The sequence below is a fragment of the Poecilia formosa genome, unplaced genomic scaffold, assembly GCF_000485575.1.
Source record: "Poecilia formosa unplaced genomic scaffold, Poecilia_formosa-5.1.2 Scaffold67, whole genome shotgun sequence".
NCBI lineage: Eukaryota > Metazoa > Chordata > Actinopteri > Cyprinodontiformes > Poeciliidae > Poecilia > Poecilia formosa.
Window position 1 is genome coordinate 807,045 of NW_006800006.1, and position 14,091 is coordinate 821,135.

The 14,091-nt window shown below is 41.0% G+C and overlaps 2 protein-coding genes across 2 annotated transcripts in view; both read right to left on the reverse strand.

The window, feature by feature from the left end:
- ro60 (Ro60, Y RNA binding protein) overlaps positions 1 to 7,480 on the reverse strand; it is a 10,076-nt gene extending 2,596 nt beyond the window's left edge. Inside the window, exons 1-8 of the mRNA XM_007554880.2 lie at positions 7,322 to 7,480; positions 5,180 to 5,771; positions 3,862 to 4,082; positions 2,783 to 2,929; positions 2,566 to 2,703; positions 2,368 to 2,484; positions 2,003 to 2,119; positions 1,064 to 1,210 (exon numbers count right to left, since the gene is read on the reverse strand). Coding sequence (XP_007554942.2) covers positions 1,064 to 1,210; positions 2,003 to 2,119; positions 2,368 to 2,484; positions 2,566 to 2,703; positions 2,783 to 2,929; positions 3,862 to 4,082; positions 5,180 to 5,771; positions 7,322 to 7,465 — 1,623 coding nt within the window. The 5' untranslated portion in view covers positions 7,466 to 7,480. The remainder of the gene's footprint in view (positions 1 to 1,063; positions 1,211 to 2,002; positions 2,120 to 2,367; positions 2,485 to 2,565; positions 2,704 to 2,782; positions 2,930 to 3,861; positions 4,083 to 5,179; positions 5,772 to 7,321) is intronic.
- An 868-nt stretch (positions 7,481 to 8,348) lies between these two features.
- On the reverse strand, positions 8,349 to 12,133 carry LOC103139986 (regulator of G-protein signaling 21-like). The gene is made up of 4 exons (XM_007554881.2): positions 11,698 to 12,133; positions 10,832 to 10,893; positions 10,572 to 10,738; positions 8,349 to 9,486 (listed from the first exon to the last, which is right to left on the reverse strand). The coding sequence occupies exons 1-4, from the start codon at positions 11,748 to 11,750 to the stop codon at positions 9,220 to 9,222; spliced, it is 549 nt and encodes a 182-aa protein (XP_007554943.1). The 5' UTR covers positions 11,751 to 12,133; the 3' UTR covers positions 8,349 to 9,219.
- Positions 12,134 to 14,091: the final 1,958 nt, after the last annotated feature.

The following is a 14,091-nucleotide window of genomic DNA, read 5'->3' on the forward strand; positions in this document are numbered from 1 at the left end:
TGTGTGTGTGTGTGTGTGTGTGCGTGTGTGTGTGTGTGTGTGTGTGTGTGTGTGTGTGTGTGTGTGTGTGTGTGGGACGGGGGGGGGCTTGGCCTTTTAAAATGAGCAAAGGTCGCTGGTACATGGAGTTCTGTGTGTTGTGAAATTAAAGACAGTTCAGTTAACTGTGAAACTCCGTTTATGCTTCATGCATTAACATTCTGCACAGAATCAGGCTGACGGCTTCTGCAGCCCGTATTCTCCTAGACAGTAGGGGGCAGTGTAGGGCACCTATGACAACTGTAACCTGTTTAGAAGAGGTAGAATAAAAAAAACACACAGTAAGACCACAGCTAACAATTATTTTGGTAATTGATTATTCTATAAGTTATTCTCATCAGTTAATCGGATAAGATTTTTTATACAATATTAGAAATACATTAAAAGATGCAAATAAACTAATAATTCTAGTCTTTTTTTTTACATAAGAAAATCAACATTGGATTGTGTAAAATGCAATAACAGGTTTCCTTTGGTAAGTGCTTCATCATTTGGAGCACAAAATGCATTTAAAGCTGAAAAAAATTATTCTACTATCAACATGTGAAACGTTCAGCTGTTTCTGCTGGACTCAACATCAATACGGTGTTATTTTTTCCCCATTAATAATTGATAAAACAAAAGGTGCTTAAGATTTTTTTTTTTGTTACATAATTTGAACCAGGTGAAGCTAAAACTGCCACTGGGGTTCTGGGTTGGTTGGAATTTTGTAAGACTATCTTATTACAAAAATAAAGTAAAAAACAAAACAAAAGCAACTTAGACCACAACTTTTTTAAAAAGATGCAGCAAAATAAGTCGCTTTAGGCCACAACAATTCCCAAAACACATTGCGACATCCTGGAGGGACAGATTATTCTGTTTACAGTGAATTTACTGTAAATCTAAAACCTGAGACAACATTGTAGCTGTTGCCAGCAGCAATGTGTTCAAATGTAGCTCATTTGCACTAAAATGCTTCAGCTGACAGAGTCAGGTAGTGAAAGAGCTAAAAGATCAAAGTGTCTCACAGAGACAAACCTACATGTCTGTGTTTCTTCAGAGAGTCCAGTGGGCTGGCCGTAAATGTCCAGAGTGGGTTGTTGGTCAGAATGATGAACATGTCCACAGACTTCCCATTTTCTGTGGCCCATGTGACAGGAAGGGTGCAGTCTGTGCTGCCGCTGGGGAACTGGAAGAGAAAAGTTCAACAGAAACATCTGTTATCAGGCTAACTGTGGCTCCAACAGGCAAAAAAATAAAAAAGAATCCGGGTGGGAAATTGTCAAGTTTTCAATTCAGACAGGAGAGTGGCGCTCAATTACCACAAGTGACCTGCAGAGGGCAGCAAAGCGCCTCGGTTCCCACTAACGCGTTGCACGTGCATGGCAGTATGAGTGCAATTTCTTTAATTTTTCTTCAGTTTTTGCTATTTTATTGGTTACATTTAAAAGTTTTTGATCAAACAAACTTAAATGTCAGACAAAAATGCCCAGAATTAATACAGAATACAGCTTAAAGATGATGCTTTAGATAAAGAAAACCATCTAAAGCATCTAAAGCCCAATACACACTCAGTATAAAGCGTGCCAGAATCTTTCTGGAAAACAACAGTAGCACGCCATTGGTTGAAACTTTCCAACACACACTGATGAAGATGAGAAGGTATAAAAAAGGTTGATGTTAAGACTTCGAGGAGATTTTTTGTGTTGAGACTATGGAAGATTTTTGAGTACTGAACTGAAGAAACTGTAATGAGGAATCCGTGGTAGTGTAATAAATCTCCGGCTCGTCTATGGCCTAGCAGCAAGAACTACGTCTCTGTGCGTTATTTCTTTTACTTAGATATTTAAGAGTATAGCCACCCTTCAATTCTTCAATAGAAGCAGAAGTAGAGGACAGAAAGCAGCATAGAAATGACCAGTGGACACCAGAAGCCTGCTTCTACACCTGGAGAAAGAGAGAAAACAGCGGTACGTCTTACCTTAACCAGCTCAGCAGTCACTTCTGCAAGCGACATATCTGCAGAAAGAGAGCACGGAACCACAGCGCCCTCAGAGAAGGCCAGGACCTGCGTGTTGGATTCTGTCCGAGCAAAAATCTGCAGCAAACGGACATAAAAACAAAAACAAAAACAACAAATCTAACTCTGCCTCTCTTCAGTACTTCTAAACAAAACTCTTCCGTTTGTTTTTGTGATGTCACTTTCCCCAGCTAATAACCTCTGAGGGGCCCTGTGGAAAAACGTGGCGAGGAAAGAATTTGCCAGCAATTCCCAGTATGCGCCGGCAGACGCAGCTGTTCCTTCTACTACAGCGTAAACTCTCCCTCACTCTGCTCCGGGCTCACCATGGTTATGGCTGCAGCTGCAACCGCTGTGCTAATCGCCGTTCCCGGAACGATGCTGGTCAGCGATGTGCCCACGTCTACAGCCACGACGAAGCGCTTCCCGACGGGCTCCACGTTCTGAGGATCGGAACGAGAGCGGCCATGTTCTTAGTAAGAAGCCGACAGCTGAGGAGGAACTCTGAGACCCAGAAAACTCACCTGAAAGCTTGTATAAAAAGCCCAGTCCATGGCTTTGAGGATGCTACCATCCGCTTCCCACTTCGTTTTCCCCTGGAAGCCTTGGCCTCGTTTATAGTTTTCCGAAGCCAAAAGGATGCTGAAAGGGTGGATGTTGGCCTGGAGGGTCGAAAACGGAAAAGTTTTCACGTGCAGCACAGAAAACAGTGACGCCGCTGGAGGATGTTTACGGTGGTACCTTCTTTAGCGACGACTCGTTCTGGAGTCTCTCACAGATGGTTTGGGTCTCGGCGCTCCGTGGCTCAAGAAGTTTGTTGGACGTCATCTTTCCCAGGATTTTAAGAATGGAATGCAGGGATATCTCTTTCAGCAGGGTACTCCACACCTTCAAAATAAAAGAGTAAAAGTTTGCATTTACCAGATTTCCAGTTTCTTTAATTTAGTGTTAACCAGGTACCATACCTGTTTAAGCTGTAAATGGTACTTATTTAGGTTTATTCTATATCGTCACCTTCCTAAAACAAGAATAGTTTGTCATTTTCTTATCAACAGACCAGTGACTAGCGAGATGGAAGCTAAAGAGTTTGACCTTTGGTCTGGTCAGTGAACGCACCACACCCAAGCACTAACAGAATTGTCGGTATGGAAGCCATTTCTGCAAGAGCAACATTCAAAGTTGGCCGATTTCAGCATCAGTGCTAGCTTGGATCCTGGCCGTTTCGGTACTTCGCCGTTTCATTCTTTCAAGGTTTTTAAGTTTTCATAAAGTATTTCTGCAAGTTAGGAACCCGGTTCAGGAAACCTGGTGGTCTTCTGGGGTCATCGTTAAATATCATTTGAAATCTAGATATTTAAATATTGATCAAACAGGATTTTACAGTGTTAGCTCTCAAATATATTCATAACAGTGATTCGTTAAGTGATAGTGAACTTCTACTGGGGGCTCAAAGACATTTTTGGGGATACAGATGGGTACAGTTATGACATTTTAAGATGTTTATGTTTCGAGGCACAACTTAAACCACCACAAACCCCCAGGATTACAGCTCCTTACCCAACATTAAGCTTCACGCACTGAAGTTTTTCCTGCATCTCAGGGCTCCACTCCAAAGACAAGTGAAAAGGGAAATCCACATCGCCGGATGTGGATTTCATTCAAACTCTATTCCAACTTACTAAGTCCGTTGCACCGTGTCGGCTATAAAACAGCTTCATTGTTAGAAAACCTGTAGACTGAAAAATCTCCCCTTTCTGTCTAATTTGTTGAAATTGCAGACATGGCCTCGCCGATGAAAGTGTCAAAGAAAAGCAGCGTACCTGTTTTGACCTCAGGTGGTCTGTCAGCAGCTGCTCCCTCTCCAGCTTGTGCTCCTCTATTAAACCGCTGACCTCCACTTCGTCACAGCTGTGCTTGACCTTTTCCACCACTTCCAGATAGGAGAGCACTTTGACCACTTCCTCCGATTTCTCTTTGTCGGCGTAAGCCGCCTGGACCTCCTTCCACCCTTTTGTTACATATTTGCTGATCAAGGCAACAGCTGGAAACACAAAGAGTCGGTCGTCACCGTTAACGGTCAAAACGTGGAACGCTGCAACCCGTTTCTCGCTCATCTCTTACTCTTGCGCGATAATGGAATTTCACTTTAAAAACACGAGCGTTTAACGAAAAAAAAGCAGCTCATTGTTTTCAAGCTCTTAATGCTATAATGTGTTTCTAAATAGGGATGCAAACAATTAATAGGCTATGTAACACAGCTGATGCAAAAATGGTTCAAATATGCATCTTTTTTTTAAAATTTAGCACATTGTTTGTTTTTCAGCCTTTAAAGTTAAAGAAATATGGTTGAGCCTCTTGATACTAAAGGAAACTTGTATAAATTTAATAAAACCAATCAACTTTACATCATCTCCATTGATAACTTGCATCCCTATTTCTAAATGATTCCCTTTGAGAGACGTGCAGCATTCCCCTTAGATGAGCACAGAGACACAATGTGGTGATGGAGCACCAACTTTTTTCATTTGCAAAAAAAAAAGACCTTCTGATTTTTTTACCAGTAGCATTACAAATGTGTGCAAATCTTTGTCAATATTCTGCTAATGTAAAAAATAATTTTACAATTGCGTTTTGTCATTAAGAAATTAAATTAAAATCACACAAAAATAAGCTTCACACAATAAGATATTAATAATCAGTCAAGGCACCGACGGAAGAAAGCAGCTACATGAGTGTTTGTGTGTTTGTGGTTTCTGCCAGCGGTCACATCTGGCTGTTGATCATGTGATTCGTGTGATGTGAAAAAAAAAGTGTTTCTACTGTAGTTTTGCGAAACGCGCTCATCTTCATACAGCAAAAAAACCTCCTGATACCAGTGCAAAAAAATGTTTTATTAAAAAACTTTATCGGTAAAAATGAAAACGCGCCACTGCCATGTTTTCAAAATTAGCGTTTCCATTAAGTGAACTTATTTTCGTCAAATCAATTCGAGCAATTTTATGATTAATGGAGACGCAGCTGATGTCATCATGTGTGACTTGTAATAAATCTCTCATTGCTCCTGCAGGCAGCAGTTCCAAACGCCACACAGGGTGCCTTTTTTATTTTTATTTTTTCATTTGATCGCCCCTAGCTCACCCTCTGTGGCCGGTTTGGTGTGGGAGAGCCTGAGCAGGTCCTGGTGCGACCAGCCCTCTCTCTGCTTACACCTGGTCACCGCCGCAGCCAGACTCAGGGGGTCCTGCTCGTTGTACCAGTCGGACACGGCCTTCCTCAGGGCGCGCCCCCAAATCCCACATTTCATGCCCTCTTTCAGCTCCTTCTTGTACTGGACGAAGGAGAACAAGTGGGCCGGGTCCCGGCAGACCTCCCTCAGGGCTTTGAAAGCCGCCTGCCTCGTCTTCAGCTCTGAATGCTGCGAGCACAAGGCCAGGGTAAAAAGGGCCGGCCCCGGCCTGACGGCGCGGCCGCCTTGGGCGAACCGCTTGGCCTCCTCCACCGCCTCTGCGCCTCTCCCCTCCTGCAGCAGCGACAGCAGGGCTCCGGCGGTCTCCGTGGCGACGCGGCCCTGCTCTCTGGCGGTGTAGATTTCTCCCTCTGAGCCGTAGCAGAGGAAGCGGCACAGTCTGGTCTTGTCGCTGATCTCCCATGAGCCCTCGGCGCCTGTTGAATTCGGGGCGTGGTTGCTGGTGGTGTTTTCTGATGGCTCCATTGCTGTGTTGGAGAAGGCCTGGGTCAGAGGAGGGCGAAATAAAAATGATTCACACGATGTCTGGTGAAATAACAGGTCAGTGTCTCTGTTGTTTTAGTTTGTGGGCATGGCATACTTTTACATTCAGATATGTTGCTTAATTTTAAAGCTCTACTTTTTAATAAGCACTGGAGCCGACCACAGAAGGAATTATGCAAGTTAAGCAGCTGCTTAGGACCCTCGCACCACCAGGGGGATATTAAGTAAGTCACACACAGAGTAGCTTAGGAATTTTAAAGAATAGTTGGTGTTGACATGTTGGTAAGAAGGGCCCCCCAACTGAAAATCTACATAGACCCCCAAATAGGCTTGGGCCGGCCCTGCTACATACATTGGATGCGCCATTCAGTGTATAATTTTCCTTTCTTGTTTTGTTTTTTGTTTTTGTTGCCAATTTTCTGATTTTTCTACTAAGATCTAATTGTTTAACACATCAAGGGAAAAACAAATGTGCTTTAGTAACTTTTTTCAGAGGAAATAACTGAATCCAACAGAAAATAAAGGAATTAAAATATTACAATAATATGCATAAAACATTTGTCTGTAACCTTTATGTGATTTTTATTAAAACTTTTTTAAAAAAATAGTCCATGCTGTTGGTTGATGTGTAGAACCAAAATAATTGCAGATTTTTTAAGGAATTGATGAGTAGCAATAACATATATGTAATTTTACTCAGGGGAAATAACTGGTGCATCTCTACCAATCACATGTGGAAATATTCATTTACTTTCTCGTTGTATGTGTATGTGTGTGTGTGTGTGTGTGTGTGTGTGTGTGTGTGTGTGTGTGTGTGTGTGTGTCAGGGTGAAAAACAAGAGTGTATCCATCCTGCTAAATAGCCGGTGCTGCCACATTCCGGGATTGTGCAGAGATCAGACCCAGCAGATACATGCAGGTCAACACTGACTTTTACATACTAGCATCGTTTCCTCGCTGCCTCCGTGCCCTGACGGAAATAGATTAAAGCCGATTAGAAGACATGATGATACACAAACCACAGCGAGGAGCCACTCCGACCCACACACCGGAGATGTGTGAAGGCTTCGCTGTTCCAAAGTTGTCAACTTCAGAGATCCCACCCTGCTAACTAGCATATGAATCTATGCTAAGCTAACATTCCCAGTTCCAGCTTTAGTAACTAAACTAGTTAACCAGGCACCAGAGAACCGAAGCTTTGCTCTGCTGGTTTTGTTGGTTCAGATGTAAAATAAATAAATAAATAAATAAAATACTAATAATTATAAGCTCGTAAATGTACGAAACTGCTGTTTACAGTAGTTATGTCGCGATACATATCCCACCTACTCATAAAAGCATAACAAAAGAGCCGAGCGCTTTTAGCCACTGTCTCCTTTAGCCCAAACTATCAGATAAATCTGAGCACTTTTCATCCACCTGGACTCCGGCGAGCGGAGCTAGCAGGAGGCTGGTCGCCTTCCAACAACACTGTCGATTTAACGGCTGACGTATGATGCTGGTATTTAAAAATAACACTAATTAGCAATAAATTCTGAATAAATACTTACCGCGAGATATTTGCACAGTGCGAAAGTTTTGATGCAGCCTGATGGAGCGAGGCCTGCCCTCCGGTTGGCAGTGACGTAATCGGGGGAACGAGGGTGGGGCGCAGTGGATGCTGGGATACTGTCACACACTACACTACACACCATGTTATCTCTCGCTCTGCCTCTCCCTCTCGCTTTCTTTCTTTCTCTCTCCCACACGCATAACTTCATACTTCTGCCTTTATTAGGACTTTGTATTGACTTTCATTCATTTTAGTCACCACATTTATCCCCAACCCAAACAATAACCATTACAAGTAAATTCATAGCCACGCCTTTAGCAAAAACATAAATAACACCATATCTCTACACATAACCACTAACGCTAAAAAATAAAATAAAATAAAGCCTGACCAAAGCCTTAGTTCCGCTTGATTCTCATCTCTGAAGGTTCTCCCATTAAGCTTGCTTCTCGGGTTGAATTATAACAATTCAGCAAACAGAAAGAGAAGTTCTGAACAATGACATCGATTTCTGAGCTGTTTTGCAATTGCAGTCTGCCTACTACTATGGCAGTAGTTTTAGCAATGGCAGCAGAATTGGACGAAGCCCTTCAGTTTGTGTTGACTACGCCTCCAAATATTGAATTAACATTAACAGCCTTGTTCTGCTTGAAACTTTTCTCTTCTCAGTGGAGGATGGTTGTTTACAGCTCAGGTAATTTCTGGTAAGCTTTATAGCGTCGAACTGGTACATGTCACAATTTCTTTATTAAACCAAGCATAGAACAAGTGGCTAGTTTTTACCAGGCTACCTACAAAACTTAAGTGTAACCTAAAAGTGGATGCAAAAGTATCTGTAAACAACATTTTCTCTATTCTTGCCACTCATTCTCAATTGGATTCAGATGTGGACTTTGACCAGGACAACACATGAATATCTAGTCATTGTGTTCCATCATCCTGCTGGAAGGTGAAGCTCTGCTCCTGTTTGAAGTCTTTTCCAGCTTCTTACAGGTGAAATAGATAAAAATAAAAATCATCTGTAAAAAAAAAAGTCTGTTTCATGTCTCATTTACAATAATTCACAATGTTGATTTATAAAAAGATCAATTAAAGTTGATTTGTCTGGGTACCTCAGATTTGGCCTGAAAAAGTCATTTGGTATGTAAACGTTTAGTTTTAAAGACAATAAATTAATCTCTGACATATTATTTCTCTCATCAAACTTTTAAATGTGAAGTCATTGTTTTAATATCAACATGAGTAATAAAACAAGTTATGGAATCAGGTTGTACATTAAAAAAATTAAAGGCAACAAGAAAAAAATACTGAAACTGAAAGAAAGAAATGTGAATAATGTGAGTTTTTTTATATACAAAAGTTGATACAGAAAACTTTACTCTGATCGTAAGTATAGTTAACCTCCACTGCACTACTGAGCTCCGGCCACTGGGTGGCAGTAGCGCACCAGATGCAGCATGAAGGATGCACTTTTATTACCTCCACGCAGCTGGTGCTGTAAAAAAAAATCACGTGATTTATCATGAAATAATCCATGTGCTACATGATGCCTACATGACAGGATGATTTCACATTTTGACAAATACTGCTACAGTCCAAACGTACAAAATACATTTCATTACAAGTCACTTTTGCAGACCAATAAAAAAAAAAACAGATTTACTTTCAAAGCTGTCCCAACCAGAAGCTGCACAGTAAAAGCAAGAACCTTAGCCCTGCTGCTGACTCGTTTCTGTCTCATTTTCACAGCTCTCTCTGTCTGTCTCTCTCTCTTGTCTAACAGAAATCTGCTGTGAAGCTTTGTGGGATGAGGAAGTGCCTGTGCAGCACTTTGACCTGCAGCCCTTCGTCAGTCTGTCTGGGCAACACTTCAGACTCTCGGCAGCACACACTGAGTCAGTCCTTGCTCACAAGGTGCAGAGGGTTCACTTTGAAATCCTCCACAGGGCTCTTTATTCTCATCGCCATGCGTTTTTTCTTAAGATCTCTCTGTTTCGAAATGGAGTTAAGAAAGAGCTTGTACGGCTCCGTTTCGGTAAAGCGTGGGAAGGAGCAGTTCTCCATCAGGATGAAGATTTTCCTCTCTGCCATAGCGAAGCAGGACGACCCCGGCTCTTCCAGACTCTGTCTGATCGTTTCTCTCGTATAGGAATCCAGATTCACCTGCAGAAACAGCACAACAGTTACATAAAGCTGCAGAAACTGCAAAAGATGTCTCACTTCACTTTGTGCTTACAATGCATGACCTTTTACCAAACAGTATTTTATGAGCATTTAATGTGACAGACCAACACAAAATTTCCAACACAATTTTGTTTGATTCTCATCTCCCTTCAGTGGAGTTTCTCCCATTGAGTTTTGCAACCAATCAGCGAACAGAAGAATTTCCAAAAACCTTCATAGTGTCAGTTGGATTATTTTAGGCCCAATCTACAGGGCTGGTATGAGTACACCTTAAGAGTAACATTTAATTAGGGGTTTCTTTACTTTCATTTTTTTTTCTCTTTCAATAATTAATTACCACCCTTTACTTTAATCCATCGAGTCTTTAATCCATCCAATCTCTTCAGAGATCACTAATTAGCATAGTTTAACCTCCCGATGTTCTATGAAGGCCTCAGAGGTTTGTTAGAGAACATCATGGCAATGTAACAGCCCATTACGTTGCCATTACTAATGGGAAAGTTTAAAGCAGTAGTTCAAAACAGTATCCACCAACTCTGAATGGAATGAGGACAGCACAACTTCAAACCTACTAAGACATGGCCGTCCAACGAAACGGTAAAGCTGGCCAAGGAAAACATTAATCAGAGAAGCAGCAACTCTGAAGGAGCTGCAGAAATCCACACACAGCTTATCACAAAGAAAGTAGGAGATACACGGAACAAATAGAAGATGGTTGAACAAAACCAAAATTGGACGCCTAGAAAGGAAACCTGTAAAAGGCTGAAAAGTCCCAACAGGTTGGTTGACATCCAAAGCTGCTTGAGAGCCAATAAGACTAGCAGTTTTAATTCCAGCTAAAGGTGATGCTACAAAGTACCAACCCACACATCGACATGCCACAGTTTTCAGAATTTTATTTGGAAAAAGAAATGGAAAATTATGAATAATTTTAGCCATGACTGACTATTGAATGTAACCCCAGTAAACAATGTTGATCTTTGTTGTACCTTTGCCTAACTAAAACTTAAAAGTTTAACTGTACATTTGGTTGCATGAGTCCACATCAGATGAACTATCCTCACCTGTTTGGGGGATCCCTCCCTGATGAACTCTTCATAAATACTCGCCGCTATCTGCGTCCGCTCCTCCAGACAGTCAAACGACCGATACTCCTTACAGGCGAGCCAGAATTCCAGGTTTTCCTCACAGAACTCCAACTTTAGAAAATCCCGAAATGCACTTCGCCCGCCTTTTTACAGAAAAGAACATAGCTGCATTATGAAGATGGCAGTAGCCAACCATGACATTGGTTCTGAACTGCCTGAAAGCAGAAGGAAATTACTTTTCTGGGAAAGGACCGTCTCAAGAGAGTCTCCCCACGGGTTTGTTTCATACGTTTCCTGTCTGCAAAAAAGGAGAGAGAGGGGCGTTTATTTTGAATGTGTGCCCATTTTACAGAAAAGCAGCATTACACAATAATAGTAAAAAAAAAAAAAACAAACAAAAAAAGGCAAAACAACAGCAGATCTGCATCAATGGTAATGGATTCATGGAAACCTCAATGTAATATGTCCAAATCAGAGTTTTCCTAGGTGCCTAGCACAAATTACAAAATGTTTACCAACAAATTGAAATCTTGAAATTGAACATTTTTGGTACAACGTAATGTACATAATAGTAAAAAGGAGCAGAAACATTCAGTAACTTTTTATTCAAAAGCAGGCTTGATCACATCTATCTTGCACACTTAGTGTTTTTGAATGAAGTGTGACTCAAAACCAGTTCTTATTGCTCGTTGTAAGATTTGTAACCCCAAAGTCTTTATTTGCAATATTTGTTGTAAGTAAAACAAAACAAAACAAAAAAATAAAATAAATAAAAAATTGTGGCCCGTTCAGTTTGAAAATTGTTTCTCACATGCTAAAAGTTTTGTGTCCTATCTACCGGTATTCTGGTTCTGCAAAGGTCTTCAAGTTTGAATTTGTTTTAAAATCTGAAAGTAGAAATAAAATAGTTTCTTTTCTAACTTACAACAAATTTCAAATAGTAAATATATTACAAATCAAAATAATAATAATAAGAATCTCATTTTAACATTTGCAGCTGTAAACAAGTTTTATTTTAGCTGGACTGTGGACAAAAATAACCACGCAAGAGTATGAAGGCGCAATAATCAGCCTTAAAGCGCTCCAAGTAAAATGCACTTACATTTTCATCGTGTCCTTCACGGCTGTTTTGGACTTCTTTAGAAATCCATACATTGTTGAACTGAATCACCTCAGAAGTGAACGATCCTCAGGGTGTGCATGATGCGGCTCAGTCCTCTGAAGAATCACTCCAACATCCTGTCAGATCTCGGATCTTTATCGCTCCCCAAAGGATCCCTACTTTCAGTCCGCTGACTGAGTAACTAGACCCAGAGCATCGTGCAAGCGCATGTCTTGTTAGATTATTGGTTTCAGCACGATATCCCTTTGTTACCTGCCTTGAAGGAGCCACATGAATGCATGGAACTAAGCATCTGCTCTTTCTTGTGGTTTAATTTTAGAACACACCTTGTCACACACCCACCACACTCCTCATTCTCACAAACATAATCTGGTTGATAGGCATCTGTGTCAATTGACTTACCTTTCAGGTCTGTGCTATTTTTAGTGTCAGGTTGCATTTTTTCTCGAAATTCCACCAGCCTCTTTCAGTTTTTTTTGTTTTTCTTATGTCAAACAATTTCAAAGAATTGAATTTGAGTTGCTTCAGACATCCGCTCGCTATCACGCAAGACTGGGCATTTTGTATTCTCATTTTGTGCTGGTGGTGGATCATAGCCAGGTTTTAAACAGACATTCAAAATGTCCGAGGCCGTTAGCTTGTGTGGAAATGTGGCCCTTATGTGCTTTTCTATTCGTCATTCAAACTACAGCGGCCGAGACAAAAAGGCAGGATTGAGTGCCTTCCACAGATCCTGTGAGTTTGTGGTGTCGGGAAATCCAAGTGATCCGAAAATATTTGACTTAAAAACGATGCATTCATTTCCACTTGGAAACTTCATACTTACCCAGGAAGCAGCAGTCTGGATGGCAAAGAAGTGAAAACAAACAAAACACAACACAACCAAAAAGTCATTGGCCAAACTGTCTTTTTATTCACAGTAGATGACTGAATTTAATGCAAAACATTTTATCAGAAGCATCTTGAAAAGAAATTTTAGTCCAATTGCATGTTTTCTTTTAGAACTGTAAAGGATTAAAGTTCATATTTCCTGAAAACTATTCAATGCTTTGTCACACAAAAACAAAATAGAGTGTAATTCAGAGGTGGGTGGTAGAAAGTTATGTTTAACTTAGCAACATCTGAAAAAACCCCAAAAAACTTTTAAAAGTAATTTTACTACATCACGCCTTGACTAATGCTACTCGGAAATATCACCACCCTTTCTTAATTTGGCCACTCTGTCCATATCTGCCTGGTCAGAGAAAGGACTAGTCGAAGTCATTGATGATCATTTCATGTCATCAATATGAAGTGATGTGTCTGGAAAATCTAGATGCGTACGTCACACAGCGCTGACTCCGTATGACAGCAGTATTCATTGGTCATTCACATCCTTTTCCTTGCAGACTGCAGTTTGTTGTGAACTCTCTCACCTTCGGTTTATTTTCTTTGGAAACCATCTGGCTCAGGAGACGATGTCAAACTCATTCATCTGGTCCAGCCACCCGCTGGAGCAGTTCAAGAGAAACAAAGCTGAATTCCTGGCTCACCTTGAGCCTTGACTCATTTTATCTAGCGGGACATTTTATGGCCTGAACTCGTGACGGCGCCACCACCAGGTACAATGTGTTGGTTCAGAACCCACAAGGCAAAACAAGAAAGTTTGTAAATGCCTTGACTAAGGTCAGTTTGGATTTAAATTCTACTTTTACGGTTTCCTTTATTGACCATAGTGTATTTGGTGACACTTTATTTAGCAGGGTGTGCATAAGACTGACATGACGCTGTCATAAACATCACATAACATCTGTCATGAACATGAAGGACTGTTTTCATGAAGTGTCATTTGGTAAATAATAAGACTTTTAATGCAAAGTTGATCTAAAACTTGCCTTGAAAGTCCATTAAAAGTCCCAACTTTGCAGTAAAGCAGTGGTTCTTAACCTTTTTTGAGGTACCGAACCCACCAGTTTCATATGCACATTCATTGAACCCTTCTGTAGTGATAAATAAAATATGATTTCTCCCATTTCCCATCATTTAATTAGCTCTACATTCTTAAGTGAAAGAAAAATTAATAATAAATAAGACTTTGCGGTATTCTGATTTAGTAATTATATTAGTTGTGTTACCACCCCCACGCCACTAGAGGCAGTAGCAGGCCCGAAATGGAGCAGATTTAGAAGTACACCGAAGACACAAGTTCAAATCCATGCTGAGAGTGGAGCTCCTTCAATCAGTGCTCCTCCGCAGCACTGATTGGCTAAGCCAGTGGTTCCCAAACTTTTTCTTCTGCGCTCCCCCCCAGTGGTTTCCAAACATTTTCTACGCCCCCCCTATGGATTACAAATGGCTGTCTGGTTGAAACGACGCTGTGACAGGGAGAGGAGT

What these genes read in the sequence shown, in the direction of transcription:
- LOC103139986 (XM_007554881.2), bottom strand. Translation starts at nt 11,750, where the DNA reads ATGTATGGATTTCTAAAGAAGTCCAAAACAGCCGTGAAGGACACGATG. An exon ending in GTGAAGGACACGATGAAAAT is followed by an intron (nt 10,894 to 11,697) that starts GTAAGTGCATTT and finishes CCTTTTTTGCAG; the next exon opens with ACAGGAAACGTATGAAACAA. An exon ending in GACGGTCCTTTCCCAGAAAA is followed by an intron (nt 10,739 to 10,831) that starts GTAATTTCCTTC and finishes TTCTGTAAAAAG; the next exon opens with GCGGGCGAAGTGCATTTCGG.